We start from the raw sequence: 15160 nt of genomic DNA, 5'->3' as shown, positions 1-15160 counted from the left end.
CAGTTTGACACACGTGAGACGCGGTTTAAGAACGAGTGTCTTCTATTATAGTTTTCTATTGTAAACAGCACGCCGGCATTTCGTTAGTAACTACTGTAACGTGAATGTTACTGTCGAAGAGTGCGTTCATTATTGAGACGTGGTGAAATCAAACCAAGATAGATAGATAGATAGCTGCTTATACAATGACAGAAGCGTTATTATTATTATTATTATTATAGTTTTGATGAGCCGCGGGATGCATCTCGGTTCAGAAATTAGACAGGTTTTAATTTACACTCCGGTTCTACGTGCCTATCTGCATATACCTTTCATTAAGAATTCAGCAGGTGCAGCGGTAATTAAATAACCCTACCGGCCCGTCCCAGAATCCTAAATATAAATACTTTCTGAAGTAGAGGCGATGGTTCTTATTACTTGGTAGTACGTCAAAGAATTTTAAACTCGTTTGTGACGTCACTCGTGATGCAGCAAGTGTCTGTGCCCTCGTTCCATTCCAGTCCGACGCGGTGATGACGTCATACGGTGTGGGTCACAACACGTGCGCTGGTCCAGATGGGCCGCTTGTGCGACACATGGGAAGATGCAGTGGTTATTTTAATGATGGGCTCTTGTGTTAAAAGCCTTTAAACGGGACAGGGAGCAGTATTCATACCAGCAGTAAAACACACTCGCTTTTCGTTCAAGGACCGCTTGGTGATGCGAGATGAATCGTTCTACCCCGAAAAAAAATGACCGAGCTAGCTTTGAAAGCTGAATTTGCTAGTATAAGACACTTGTACTTGTGTGACCCCCCCCTTTTCCCCAGAGTGTATATTTAGCACCACTAGTCCTATCCTCAGTGAAACTCTGTTAAATCCTGTGGTCACTGTGGCAGGAATGTGTGATCCCAGCCTGTCTGCTTCTCATCGACCCACATAGACTCAATAAAATAAAATAAAATTGATTTCTTGGTGCCCTGTTTGAATCAGCAAGCGATTCTCCAGATCAGGCTGTCCACAGGCGGTGAGGGTCGCTGGTGTCCATCGGGCTGGTCTGCCGTTCCGAGTTTAGAAACAGCTCCTCAGGGTTTGTGATGATCGCTGTTCTCCGCTCCCGCTGCACAGCAGTTTGATCCGGTCCTGGTTTCACTAGGAGTTTAATAATCACACACACCTGAGCTTGTTACCTGCACACACTGGGGGGCTGATCAAGCTGGTAGTAAAACCTGGAATGGGTGAAACCGCTGTGCAATAGGAGTCTTCTTCCCATCCCTGCTTCGGAGGCTGCAGGTTTACTAACAGGAGTAGTTCATGCAGCTGTAGGGGGCAGCAGTGTGGAGTAGTGGTTAGGGCTCTGTACTTGACCAGAGGGTCGTGGGTTCAATCCCAGGTGGGGGGACACTGCTGCTGTACCCTTGAGCAAGGTACTTTACCTAGATTGCTCCAGTAAAAACCCAACTGTATAAATGGGGAATTGTATGTAAAAATAATGTGATATCTTGTAACAATTGTAAGTCGCCCTGGATAAGGACGTCTGCTAAGAAATAAATAATAATAATAAGTATATTGAAATAATATTCTTTAATTGTTCTGAATCCCAGCTCTGAGTGTGTTTTTATTTCAAGCCTTGTAAGAAACCGTACTGAAGCTTGAATCTAATTAGTGCTAGTGCGTGTAATGAAGAATCGTGATGCTTTCTGTACAGGATCTCAAGCTCTGTAATAGAAGTTTGTAAAGTAATCCAAGACTACAAGTACAGCATTGTTCATTTTAGCACCCCAAAGGGAGCTTAAATATATTATTATTATTATTATTATTATTATTATTATTATTATTATTATTATTTATCTCTTAGCAGACTCCCTTATCCAGGGCGACTTACAATTGTTACACGATATCACATTATTTTTACATACAATTACCCATTTATACAGCTGGGTTTTTACTGGATCAATCTAGGTAAAGTACCTTGCTCAAGGGTACAGCAGCTGTGTCCCCCACCTGGGATTGAACCCACGACCCTCCGGTCAAGAGTCCAGGGCCCTAACCATTACTCCACACTGTAAATATAGCATAACTGCGTTCTGTACAGGATTGAAATAAGACTCCCGTTGCATAGAAGTGTTATCCATTCCTGGTTTTACTGCAAGCCTGATAAAAACGCACCTGAGCTTGTTACCAAATCAAGCTTGTAGTAAAATTTTGGAATGGGTGACACTGCTATGCAATAGGAGTCTTATTTCCATCCCTGGTTCTATAGTTGACAAGCTGTGCCTAATTAATTTAATTTTTTTGTCTGTTAACAAAATAGCCCCAGCCATTTAAATGATAGTTTGATATTATTATGCGTCATGCAAGGAGCCCATAAGGGTCGTCACTTGTATCGTATCGCGACCTGCAAACCGTGAAACGCATCATATTGGTGAGATGAGTGTATCGGTACATTGCAGCCCTGCTTCAAGGGAAGAGGAACCATTTATTTAACATCAAACACCCTGCCTTCTGATCACATAAGGGACGTACAGCTGTGGAGTTTTGCATCTCCTAGGATTTTAGGATTGAGACAGAATTAAAAAAAACAAAAAAAAAAACAAAACTGAAACTGTATGAATTATATTTTAGATCTTTTTGTAATCAAAGAAACTACAAAATGATATTGCAAAAAAAAAAAAAAAAAGGCAGCCATAACAGTCATACAGGAGTATTTCATGTTAGATTTCGAAATGTCACATTCTTCAATTGTTTGTCATTTTTTTCGTGAAGTATATGGGGAAAGCTACAAAGTGGTGTGTGATTCAATATGTTAACGTCACATGATTCAGCAGGTTTCATTCAGCTTTACGAAGCAGAATCAGTTCATTCACTTTAATTGTTCTGAAACCCAGGACTGGCTGTGTTTTTTCAAGCCAGGCGACTCTGTTAAAGAATTTGGGACGCGACTCTTCAGAAACGTAGCTGGCCTACGATTGGATCGGGCTTGCAAACAGGGCAGCTGTGGCTCTCCCCTGTGCAGGTGCTCAGGAGAACAGCTGGGCTCCGAGTCGGAGAGAGAGAGATCGGAGCTCCTCAGAGATTTGCAAGTGAAATCTGGGGCCTGTGAACCAGCCCCGCCGTTGAATCCTTAAAAGGGAATGGTGTGTCTGGGGCTGGGGCTGATCCAAACAACACAGCTGGGATGGGAAACAAAATAAAAAACGCACGCTGTGCTCCAGAAGGAATTTCTCATTTTGCAGTGATTGAGTAACGCCCACGGTGAACATGTGAACATGTTTTTTTGTTGTTGTTTTTCATGTTGGAATACACTTTGAGTAGTCTATATATATATATATATATATATATAAACCCATTAAAAGCCCTGAAGGGGAGGCTACAAGAGAGCCATGTTGGACTCAAGAGCCAATCCCTTGAAAAGCCAGAAAGATGAAGAAAAGACAAAAAAAAAAAAAAAAACCACAAAACAAAACAGAAACGTTCTGCTTCTTCAAAGCTTGAACCAGAATCTAATTTCTTGGCGTGTGTGTCTGTCTATCTGTCTGTCACTCAGTGTGTGTGTGTGTGTGTGTGTGTGTTTGTCTTTCTGTCTGTCTGTATGTGTGTGTGTCTATCTGTCTATGAGTACGTGTGAGTGTGTCTTTCTGTCTGTCTGTCAGTCAGTCTGTATGTGTGTGTCTGTCAGTCTGTATGTGTGTGTCTTTCTGTCTGTGAGTGTGTCTGTCAGTCTGTGAGTGTGTCTGTCAGTCTGTATGTGTGTGTCTGTCAGTCTGTGAGTGTGTCTGTCAGTCTGTATGTGTGTGTCTGTCAGTCTGTGAGTGTGTCTGTCAGTCTATATGTGTGTGTCTTTCTGTCTGTGAGTGTGTCTGTCAGTCTATATGTGTGTGTCTTTCTGTCTGTGAGTGTGTCTGTCTGTCTGTGAGTGTGTCTGTCAGTCTGTGAGTGTGTGTCTTTCTGTCTATCAGTCTGTATGTATGTGTGTGTGTGTGTCTTTCTGTCTGTCTGTCTATCAGTGTGTGTGTGTGTCTGTATGTGTGTCTGTCTGTCCATCAGTATGTGTGTGTGTGTCTGTCTGTCTGTCACTCTGTGTGTGTGGTTGTGTCAGTGTGTTTGTGTCAGTGTGTGTGTGTATGTATGTGTTTGTCTGGGTGTGTGTGTGTGTGGGTGTGTGTGTTTGTCTGTTTGTCTGTGTGTGTGTATGTATGTGTTTGTCTGGGTGTGTGTGTGTGTTTGTCTGGGTGTGTGTGTTTGTCTGGGTGTGTGTGTGTGTGTGTTTGTCTGGGTGTGGGTGTGTGTGGGTGTGTGACTGGTCTGTGCTTTTCGCCCTCTATGGAAAATTGCTACAGTTGCCTAGCAACACCTGCACCTGCTTACAAATCTGGAGTTGTTTTTTTTTTTTTTAGGCTTGAATAGACGCTTCCTGTTGCATTCTGGGACCCAGTCAAATAATAAAGATCAGAAAACAGACCCCGGTCCTCGGATTTCTTTTGAGAAAGTTTCGGAGACAGGTTTTTTTTTTTGTCAGCGTTGTCTCTTGCGTTTTTATACAGGGCGGTTCATAATGCGCGCAACGTTGCCAAAGCCTGACCCAAGCAGGAGGACGCGTGGAGGAGGCTGTGCACAGAGACCACGTCGACGACAGAGACGCCGCGTGACGCACCGTTCAGACATCAGGGAGGGCTGTTCAATCATATCAGCGTTTCAGTAGAGTAGAAAACAGTGGGGATGAGCCCCCCCCCCCCCCCCCGTACTCTGCAGTACGTCGTTCTGTGCGTGTCACAGTTAATAATGAGACGGCGCTGCGTGTGTGTTTGCTGTTTCCCTCGCTACCTGGTGAAGACGTGGGAGAGACCCGAGCGAGATTCAAGAGGTTCTAGTAACCAAGCAACTAGCGTTGGAGAGAGAGGGAGGGGGTGAGAGGGAGGGGGTGAGAGAGTGAGGGAGAGAGAGAGAGACGCCACATTCAGAGCTCTGCAGACAACACCGCTGTCTCGTTTCTTGGCTTTCTCTTCAGCTTGTCCAAAATGCATTAAAAAACTTTAAGAATGTCATGCACAAGTCTACTGCTGTGGCTTTTATTTCCTCTTCAGTGAGGTAAGATAACTAAGCATGGCTAATAATAATAATAATAATAATAATAATAATTGTGTTATTTATGTTCAAACTTAATTCCGTCTGTGCTGAAGCCAAAACGCTGTATGTAATTAGAGTTAATAGTCGTTGATTGTCTGTCGATCAAGTCATCTAATTTAAAAAAAAAAAAGAATGAAAGAAAGTCTTTTCTGTGGATTTAGTTGCAGGTCAAGGCGCTGTTATTGTGATGCTTCACATGGCAGTCTAATGCATTCACTGCTCCTGTGTGAGGTGTCTCTAGGGCAGAGTTTCTCAGTGATCGGACTGGGAGAGCTTGCTTCACAGTCTTTGAATACTCACTGTCACTTTTCCACACTGTCTGTAATAATTGGGGCTTCTGATTTTCTGTGGTTCGCCTCGACTCTTCGACTCTCCTTTTAAGAATTCAGTTGATCCCCGTTCAGCCATTCGTGTCTCTCAGTCCCACGCTGAGAAACACGCTCATAGCAAAATTGATTTCATTTATTTCTGTGAAACAACTAAATGGGCTTTTAAATCGGCCAAGCGGAGCGTGCAAAGGAGATCGCGAGATGTTACTAAGAAAGAGACTCATCTTTATTAAAGCTGGGGGGGGGGGGGGGGGTTGGAGTAATTGGACATCCGAAATTGGGGAGAAAACCAGGGGGTAAAATAATTGGGCAGACTAAAAACCCAACAACAACCCCAGCCATTTTAGAGTCGCAGTGCATTAGCGAGAGAGAGAGAGAACTAAAGACTCTCTAGAGTTCTCATGCTGTCTCCATGGGAACCAATGTTCCGATCCCTCAGTCTGTAGAGGATGTGTGTTTATGTAAGATGCCTGCTCTTCAATTTGACCGATTCAGATTAGCCCAAACTGTTGCATCCTGTTTCATATTGTATTCATGTATGATTTGCACTTACTGTAAACCATACTGGATTTAAATATGAATCCTGCATTGTAACCCTGTGCTGCCCTGTAACACCTGCAAGTCGGATAAAGGCGTCCGCCAAATAAATAAATAAATAAATAAAAAAAACAGTTACTGCTCTGGAAGGAAAACTTGTGGTGCAGTACCACCCGTGTGCTCCTAGAGGGCGCTGTTACAGACCACCAGTATCCGAAATGGCCTTTTAATAGGGGTGGTAAGAGTTTCAGGGGATGGAAATGAGGCTCCCATTGTACAGCGGTCTGATCCATTCCTGATTTTACTACGGGTTTTAAAGAAGACATTTTGACTTTTGAACGCTGGAGTCCGGTGCGGTGTTTTATAAACGCAGGGCTAGAGGTGATGGAATATTGGCAAACTCTTCACCGTGATTGGCTGATTTACTTTAGGAAGTGAAGTTCAAGGCTAGTTCTGATCTGGGTCTGGGGAACGTCCGTCAGTGTCTAAGCGTGTGTAACCCTAGAGCTGAACCATTTAGGAAATTAAACAGTCTCATGTACCCAGTTTATAAACTGAATACATCTGTATCGGTTCACCAAAAAAAAAAAAAAAGGCAGGCAGGGTTTCAAGGTGACTCCAGGCAATTATTCATTCATGAAGCCTGTTGCAGATTTGAATGGCGCTCGTGTGCATCTGACGTCTTGGAAATACGAAACACCAGACGTGTGGTGTGTGTGTGCGTGCGTGCGTGCGTGCGTGCAGTGTGTGTGTGTGTGTGAGCGTTGGCTCCTCTTCAGTAGTGTGAGTCAGTTAAAGTCAAATAGATTTCGGGTGGTGCCTTCATCAGTGTCATTGAAACTAGAAGAGACTGAGTCAAGCAGACCAGCGTTTGGGCTCCAGTGCCTTCATCAGTGTTATTGAAACTAAACTGAGTCAAGCAGACCAGCGTTTGGGATCCAGTGCCTTCATCAGTGTTATTGAAACTAAACTGAGTCAAGCAGACCAGCATTTGGGCTCTAGTGCCTTCATCAGTGTTATTGAAACTAAACTGAGTCAAACAGACCAGCGTTTGGGCTCGAGTGCATTCATCAGTGTTATTGAAACTAAACTGAGTCAAGCAGACCAGCGTTTGGGCTCTAGTGCCTTCATCAGTGTTATTGAAACTAAACTGAGTCAAGCAGACCAGCGTTTGGGCTCCAGTGCCTTCATCAGTGTTATTGAAACTAAACTGAGTCAAGCAGACCAGCATTTGGGCTCTAGTGCCTTCATCAGTGTTATTGAAACTAAACTGAGTCAAGCAGACCAGCATTTGGGCTCTAGTGCCTTCATCAGTGTTATTGAAACTAGAAGATACTGTAACCCTACGGAGAGATGCTATGTACACTGTAGAGTGTCTGGTATCCAGGAGGGAGCTGGGCGCTCACCCACACAGAGAGCCACATGCAATATTAATGCAGAGAGGATCCTGATGCAGAGGGCTCGGGGAAACACTAGCTGAGTGGGATCGGTGACAGGTAACAGGCCTGTGTGAATGGGTTATTATTACCAATACGGCTAACGAGAGAGAGAGAGAGAGAGACTAGAGCCTCTACATCGTCCAGGGCAGCATCTACCGTGGAACAGCCCTGCAAAGAAAGAAAGAAAGAAAGAAAGGAAGGATAAGAGACGGCTGGGGATGGAGGGAAGTAGGTAGGAAGAGGATGGAGGGATTGTGCGGTGAGGATGGAGGGATTGTGCGTTTGAGTGTGGTGCGCTGTCGTTCACCGAGGCTAAGGAGCTGTGTTTTATTTTGTCCACTTGCTGGTACCACAGCTTGTCTGTGTATCGTCTGCTAAGAAGTAAATAATAATAATAATAATATCTGTTTATTGATTGATATTTGTCATTTAGTTTATCGTTCACTAGCAGGGGAACTGATCGTTTACGATGTTATTCCGGTAAGTTTTTATGTTGTGAGGCACAAACTCTTGAGAAAGACGACAGACCTCAGCTTTGAACGTGTGTTAAAATAAAATAAATTTAAATAAATAAAAAATAATTATAATAATAATATAAGTTGATTGAAAAATAAAATGTTTATTTATTTTTTCAAATTTAAAATTACTTTACGTTAAATTTTGCACTTAAAAAGGTTTTTAATCAGGTTTTGTTGCTGTAGGAACACAATTAGAGTGAGTGACTTAATCGGGTTTAACACTGATACCAGAGCCCCTATTAATAGCACAGCGAAGAGTTTATTCTCTCTATTGCTAGCAGTACTGAAAAGTGAAAGGTTTGCAGGCAGTACATTTTACAGTAATTTAATTAAAAGCCAGCAAAACAGACGTCCGCTCTCGAGCTCCTGGGTGTGGAGGAGGAAGCTGGCTCGGGCGTGGGATTGGAGGCTGCTGAACCCTCGGGGGGGGGGGACAGGACATAACTGGACATTCTAAATAAAAAAATATAAAGTCAGACAATGTACTCTGAAGCGAAAATGTGTTCACGAAGAGCGAAACTAACCATCACAAACTATTGTTGTGCTCGTTGGAACATTTTTAAACACACACACACACGACACATGTCTCGTATCTCTGTTTGTCTGAATTAGAGAATCGTGCTAGAATGATATACAATTAATTTAAAATTGATTTGCTGCTACAAAAAAAACACTGAACTGCTGAGCCACCCTGCTGTTGATAGTGTTATTATTATTATTATTATTATTATTATTATTATTATCTGAAGTGACATACAGAGACTAGGGGGTGAACTATGCATCACAACTGCTGCTGCAGAGTCACTTCCAATAGGACCTCGTTTGTTTCACGTCTCATCCGAAGGACGGAGCACAAGGAGGTTAAGTGACTTGCTCAGGGTCACACACGGAGTCAGTGGCTGAGTCGGGGTCTCTCTCTCTCTCTCTCTCTCTCTCTCTCTCTCTCTCTCTCTCTCTCCAGTGTCAGTGCTGTGCTGGTAGATACCCTGCTGTTCATAGTATTAATTACATGCTGTCTCTCTCTCTCTCCCTCTCTCTCTCCAGTGTCGGCGCTGGGCTGGGTCGCAGCGCAGAGGGAGATCTGAAAGATCAGAAGCTGAGCCTGTGATTGGGACGTGGTGGGGGCGGACGGGGGTCAGGGGTCGGGGGTGGGGGGGGTCTCTCCAGGGGTTCAACATGAACAACAAAGAGACCTCCACTGAGCTCACCGGTAAGGGATTCAAACTCCAAACACAGTGGTTTCCAATGGCATCTCGGTTGCTTTTTGTGTATCTTCCCCGTCCTGTCTTTCTGGGTGCACTTGGTCATGCTGCTCCCATGTTGAGTTTTCATTATTTTATTTTTCTCTAAATCTGCTTTGACCTGGATAATCCTAAATGCCTCACTCCATTCAAATCATGTGACAATGTGACTTTTTAACTGTCAGACCCTCCTTCTCTCTCTCTCTCTCTCTCTCTCTCTCTCTCTCTCTCTCTCTCTCTCTCTCTCTCCAGCTATCAAGCCGTGCTATCTAAAGAAGACGTAGCTAATTATTAAAATAGTGAGTTTTCAGTTTATCGGTTACTTGTCCTCTTCGGTGACGTATTTCTAGTGATTGATGAGTATCCTGTTTGATCCTGGTTCTCCTTGGCTAGATAGAGAGCTGTCTGCTGTTTCTCAATACTCTGTACCCTACATATATATTCATTCATGCATTTTTTTCTTCCCTTTAGAAAACAATAAACACACGAAGATGTTTTTGCCGAACAAACTCCTGGAATGTGTGCCGAAGTGCACGGCGCTTCCGAAGGAGCGTCAGAGGTGGAACACGAACAAGGTGAGCGAGCGAGCAAGCGAGCGAGCACTCCTACAGCATGCACTGGTCTAGCGCGCACTCGTACACCGCACCCTCGCACAGCGCGCACTCATGTGAAGCCCCCTTGTGCACGGCGCGGACTGGTAGAGGGGCACATTATTCAGCAGGTTTCATTCGACTTTACGAAGCAGAATCAGTTCATACTGCAGGGCGATGCAGGACTTTATTTTTTGCTCAGAGCTGTAGCGCTGTCAGATGCAAGTGGATCAAGTGTAGCTCATCTTTTAAAGTGTCGTCATTTCCAATATAGGAATGCAGACGTGTGTGTGTCTGTGTGTGTGTATGTGTGTTTCTGTGTGTCTATGTGTGTGTGTTTCTGTTTCTGTGTGTGCATGTGTGTGTGTGTGTGTGTTCGTGTGTGTGTGTCTATGTGTGTTTCTGTGTGTCTATGTGTGTGTTTCTCTGTAACCTCCAGTAGGTGACTGAATCGTCTCTTGTTATTTTTCCAGGAGATCGCTTCGTACTTAATCACGTTTGATAAGCATGAAGAGTGGCTGTCCTGCTCCCTCAAAACAAGGTAACATTTTTTTTAACACTAAAATAAAATTATTCCCACATTAGCGCTAGAGCATTGCTGGCTGGTTTTCAGTGGTCTGAATATTGACCTCACAAAATGATTCAGGGATGGAAATAAGGCTCCCGTTGCATAGCAGTTTGATCCATTCCTGGTTTTGCTATGAGCTGCAGGGCTAGTGTGAGTCTGTAACCCTGCTCAAACTCCTGGCTCCTGATGATTTCAATATTAATAATAACAGACTTCATTGAGTGGAGCTCTGAACCCCAGGACTGGGTGCAGCAGCAGCAGCAGGGCTAGTGTGAGTTTGTAACCCTGCTCAAACTCCTGGCTCCTGATCATTTCAATATTAATAATAACAGACTTCATTGAGTGGAGCTCTGAACCCCAGGACTGGGTGCAGCAGCAGCAGCAGGGCTAGTGTGAGTTTGTAACCCTGCTCAAACTCCTGGCTCCTGATCATTTCAATATTAATAATAATAACAGACTTCATTGAGGGGAGCTCTGAACCCCAGGACTGGGTGCAGTAGCAGCAGCAGGGCTAGTGTGAGTTTGTAACCCTGCTCAAACTCCTGGCTCCTGATCATTTCAATATTAATAATAATAACAGACTTCATTGAGGGGAGCTCTGAACCCCAGGACTGGGTGCAGCAGCAGCAGCAGCAGCAGCAGGGCTAGTGTGAGTTTGTAACCCTGCTCAAACTCCTGGCTCCTGATCATTTCAATATTAATAATAATAACAGACTTCATTGAGGGGAGTTCTGAACCCCAGGACTGGGTGCAGCAGCAGCAGCAGGGCTAGTGTGAGTCTGTAACCCTGCTCAAACTCCTGGCTCCTGATCATTTCAATATTAATAATAATAACAGACTTCACTGAGGGGAGCTCTGAACCCCAGGACTGGGTGCAGCACAGCAGCAGCAGCAGCAGGGCTAGTGTCAGTTTGTAACCCTGCTCAAACTAATGGCTCCTGATCATTTCAATATTAATAATAATAATAACAGACTTCATTGAGGGGAGCTCTGAACCCCAGGACTGGGTGCAGCAGCAGCAGCAGCACTGCTAGTGTGAGTTTTAAATGAACTCCCTGTAGTTCACCGTGTGTGTCTCCCTCCTGATAGACCCCAGAATGGTTCAATCATCGTGTACAACAGAAAGAAGGTGAAGTACCGCAACGACGGCTACTGCTGGAAGAAGAGGAAAGACGGGAAGACGACCAGAGAGGATCACATGAAGCTGAAAGTGCAGGGCATGGAGGTGAGTGGCGCCCCCTGCATGGCTCCCCGGGGTCACTGCACTGCTGGCATTTCCGCACAGAAACCTTTTCCATTCCAGATATTTTTTAACATCACTTAATAAAGAGGTGACTGAGCAAAAGTGGGGCTAGAGAGCGGAGTCGAGTTTATCAGGAGACAGCACCTGTTGCTTTTTTCTTTCCTTTTTCATTTTACAGTTTGTTTTTTTTTATGATGGAATGTAATTAATGTGTTATCTGATCTACAGCTCTGGCCCAAGGTTTTGCGTCCCCCTATAGAATTAACACATTCTGCTTCATAAAGTCGAATGAAACCTGCTGAATAATGTGATGTTAACATATTGAATCGCACACCGCTTTGTAGTTTTCCCCGTATACTTAACACAAAATGTGACATTTCGAAATCTAACGTGAAATACTACTGTACTGCTATTATGGTTTCCGGTATAGGCTTATTTTTACGAGATCATTTCTTTGTAATAATAATAATAATAATAATAATAATAATAATAATAATAATAATAATAATAAAGACCACAGTCACGTGGAGCCTGCTAGACTGGCTCCCTGCTGACTCACTCCCTGCCTGTGTCCTGCTTGTGTCCACAGTGTCTCTATGGCTGCTACGTCCATTCTTCCATCGTCCCAACATTCCACAGGAGGTGCTACTGGCTGCTGCAGGTGAGCGAGCTCCCCCCGTCTGTTTCATGTTGGTGGTTAAAGAAAGGGGTCTTGATACCAGGAGGTTCAAATCCCGGCTCAGCCACTGACCCCCTGTGTGTGTGTGACCCTGAGCAAGTCACTGAACCTCCTTGTGCTGCGTCCTTCGGGTGAGACGTAAAACAAACAAGCTCCTATTGGAAGTGACTCTGCAGCAGCAGCGGTTGCATTCAGTTGTTTGCTTTGCTGTGTGTTTAGTTTTCTTTGCTAAAGAAACACTGTGCTATCCCTAATGTGAGGTGCCCCTGTGCTATCCCAATGTGAGGTGCCCCTGTGCTATCCCTAATGTGAGGCGCCCCTGTGCTATCCCAATGTGAGGCGCCCCTGTGCTATCCCTAATGTGAGGCGCCCCTGTGCTATCCCAATGTGAGGCGCCCCTGTGCTATCCCTAATGTGAGGTGCCCCTGTGCTATCCCTAATGTGAGGCGCCCCTGTGCTATCCCAATGTGAGGCTCCCCTGTGCTATCCCAATGTGAGGCGCCCCTGTGCTATCCCTAATGTGAGGTGCCCCTGTGCTATCCCAATGTGAGGCGCCCCTGTGCTATCCCTAATGTGAGGCGCCCCTGTGCTATCCCAATGTGAGGCTCCCCTGTGCTATCCCAATGTGAGGCGCCCCTGTGCTATCCCAATGTGAGGCGCCCCTGTGCTATCCCAATGTGAGGCGCCCCTGTGCTATCCCTAATGTGAGGTGCCCCTGTGCTATCCCAATGTGAGGCTCCCCTATGCTATCCCTAATGTGAGGCGCCCCTGTGCTATCCCTAATGTGAGGCGCCCCTGTGCTATCCCAATGTGAGGCTCCCCTATGCTATCCCTAATGTGAGGCGCCCCTGTGCTATCCCTAATGTGAGGCGCCCCTGTGCTATCCCAAAGTGAGGCGCCCCTCTCTAAGTCCCGCCTGTTTCTTCCCCGCAGAACCCCGACATCGTGCTGGTGCACTACCTGAACGTGCCAGCCAGCGAGGACGGCTGCAAGGTCTGCGGACCCATCCTCTGCTCCAGCAGCAGCGACCGCAGGGAGTGGCTCAAATGGTCCAAAGAGGAGCTCATCTGCCAGCTCAGACCCATGTGTGAGTGCAGACAGCCAGGCAGACAGACAGACAGACAGACAGACAGAGAGGCAGAGAGGCAGACAGACAGACAGACAGCCAGACAGACAGACAGAGAGGCAGGCAGGCAGGCAGGTCTGGTAAAGCATAGGGAAGCATTATAAAGCACAGAGAGGTGTGGTAAAGCATAAGGAAGCATTGTAAAGCACAGAGAGGTGTGGTAAAGCATAGGGAAGCATTGTAAAGCACAGAGAGGTCTGGTAAAGCATAGGGAAGCATTGTAAAGCACAGAGAGGTCTGGTAAAGCATAGGGAAGCATTGTAAAGCACAGAGAGGTGTGGTAAAGCATAGGGAAGCATTGTAAAGCACAGAGAGGTGTGGTAAAGCATAGGGAAGCATTGTAAAGCACAGAGAGGTCTGGTAAAGCATAGGGAAGCATTGTAAAGCACAGAGAGGTCTGGTAAAGCATAGGGAAGCATTGTAAAGCACAGAGAGGTCTGGTAAAGCATAGGGAAGCATTGTAAAGCACAGAGAGGTCTGGTAAAGCATAGGGAAGCATTGTAAAGCACAGAGAGGTCTGGTAAAGCATAGGGAAGCATTGTAAAGCACAGAGAGGTCTGGTAAAGCATAGGGAAGCATTGTAAAGCACAGAGAGGTCTGGTAAAGCATAGGGAAGCATTGTAAAGCACAGAGAGGTCTGGTAAAGCATAGGGAAGCATTGTAAAGCACAGAGAGGTGTGGTAAAGCATAGGGAAGCATTGTAAAGCACAGAGAGGTCTGGTAAAGTATAGGGACGCATTGTAAAGCACAGAGAGGTCTGGTAAAGCATAGGGAAGCATTGTAAAGCACAGAGAGGTCTGGTAAAGCATAGGGAAGCATTGTAAAGCACAGAGAGGTCTGGTAAAGCATAGGGAAGCATTGTAAAGCACAGAGAGGTGTGGTAAAGCATAGGGAAGCATTGTAAAGCACAGAGAGGTGTGGTAAAGCATAGGGAAGCATTGTAAAGCACAGAGAGGTGTGGTAAAGCATAGGGAAGCATTGTAAAGCACAGAGAGGTCTGGTAAAGCATAGGGAAGCATTGTAAAGCACAGAGAGGTCTGGTAAAGCATAGGGAAGCATTGTAAAGCACAGAGAGGTCTGGTAAAGCATAGGGAAGCATTGTAAAGCACAGAGAGGTAAAGCATATTAAAAAAACAGGGTAAACTAACCCTTATAAAAGTTTCTCATAGTAAAAGCACAGCAAAGTGTAATTGTGCACACAGAGGCTGTAAACCGACGATGAAAATATAGTTTACAGCCTCAGTACGGCAGTGAAAATGTCAGCGGATGAGAGGAAAATTCAAATTCAGTCGGCTTCGTCAATGAATGAATTTATTTAATTCTTGTTAGTCTTGTTGATTTCTTGTTACAAACCCCGTTTTAATGTGGTTGGCAAACCCAGTGTGGAGACAGAGCTGTGTGCGCAGGGTCTGAGGCTGTTCTGTTGTGTTCCCGTCTTCCCTTCTCTTCAGTTCACGGTGTGAAGTGGACCTGCGGCAATGGCATCGAACAGCTGGTGCAGCAGATTCTGGAGAGTCACCAAGCAAAGCCACAGCCCCGGACCCACACCTGCCTCTGCAGCGGAGACCTGGGTGAGTTGAGGGGAGAGGGGAGAGGGTGAGGGGTGAGGGGTGAGGGGAGAGAGGAGGGGATGGGGATGGAGGGGGGAGGGGGAATGGGGAGGAGGAGGGAGGAGGGGGGAGAGGGAGGAGGAGGGAGGAGGGGGGAGAGGGGAGAGAGGGATGGTGGGGAGAGGGAGGGGGAGGAGGGAGAGGGGAGGTGTTAGGTATTCTTACATAATAAAAA

The 15160-nt window shown here is 45.5% G+C and overlaps 1 protein-coding gene across 6 annotated transcripts in view; it reads left to right on the top strand.

Moving 5' to 3' along the window:
• Positions 1-9087: 9087 nt before the first annotated feature.
• Positions 9088-15160, top strand: part of LOC117404628 (calmodulin-binding transcription activator 2-like) — a 38928-nt gene continuing 32855 nt past the window's right edge. For all 6 annotated transcript variants that reach the window (XR_009319889.1, XR_009319888.1, XM_059014575.1 and 3 more), the window contains exons 1-7: positions 9088-9138; positions 9641-9744; positions 10233-10300; positions 11417-11552; positions 12160-12231; positions 13183-13336; positions 14827-14946. Coding sequence is in view for 4 of the 6 variants with exons in the window: in XM_059014575.1 (XP_058870558.1) it covers positions 9105-9138; positions 9641-9744; positions 10233-10300; positions 11417-11552; positions 12160-12231; positions 13183-13336; positions 14827-14946 (688 nt within the window). In the remaining 2 variants the exon portion in view is untranslated. The remainder of the gene's footprint in view (positions 9139-9640; positions 9745-10232; positions 10301-11416; positions 11553-12159; positions 12232-13182; positions 13337-14826; positions 14947-15160) is intronic.

The sequence above is a fragment of the Acipenser ruthenus genome, chromosome 48 (genome assembly GCF_902713425.1).
Source record: "Acipenser ruthenus chromosome 48, fAciRut3.2 maternal haplotype, whole genome shotgun sequence".
Lineage (NCBI taxonomy): Eukaryota > Metazoa > Chordata > Actinopteri > Acipenseriformes > Acipenseridae > Acipenser > Acipenser ruthenus.
This window is presented reverse-complemented; position numbering and strand designations above follow the sequence as displayed.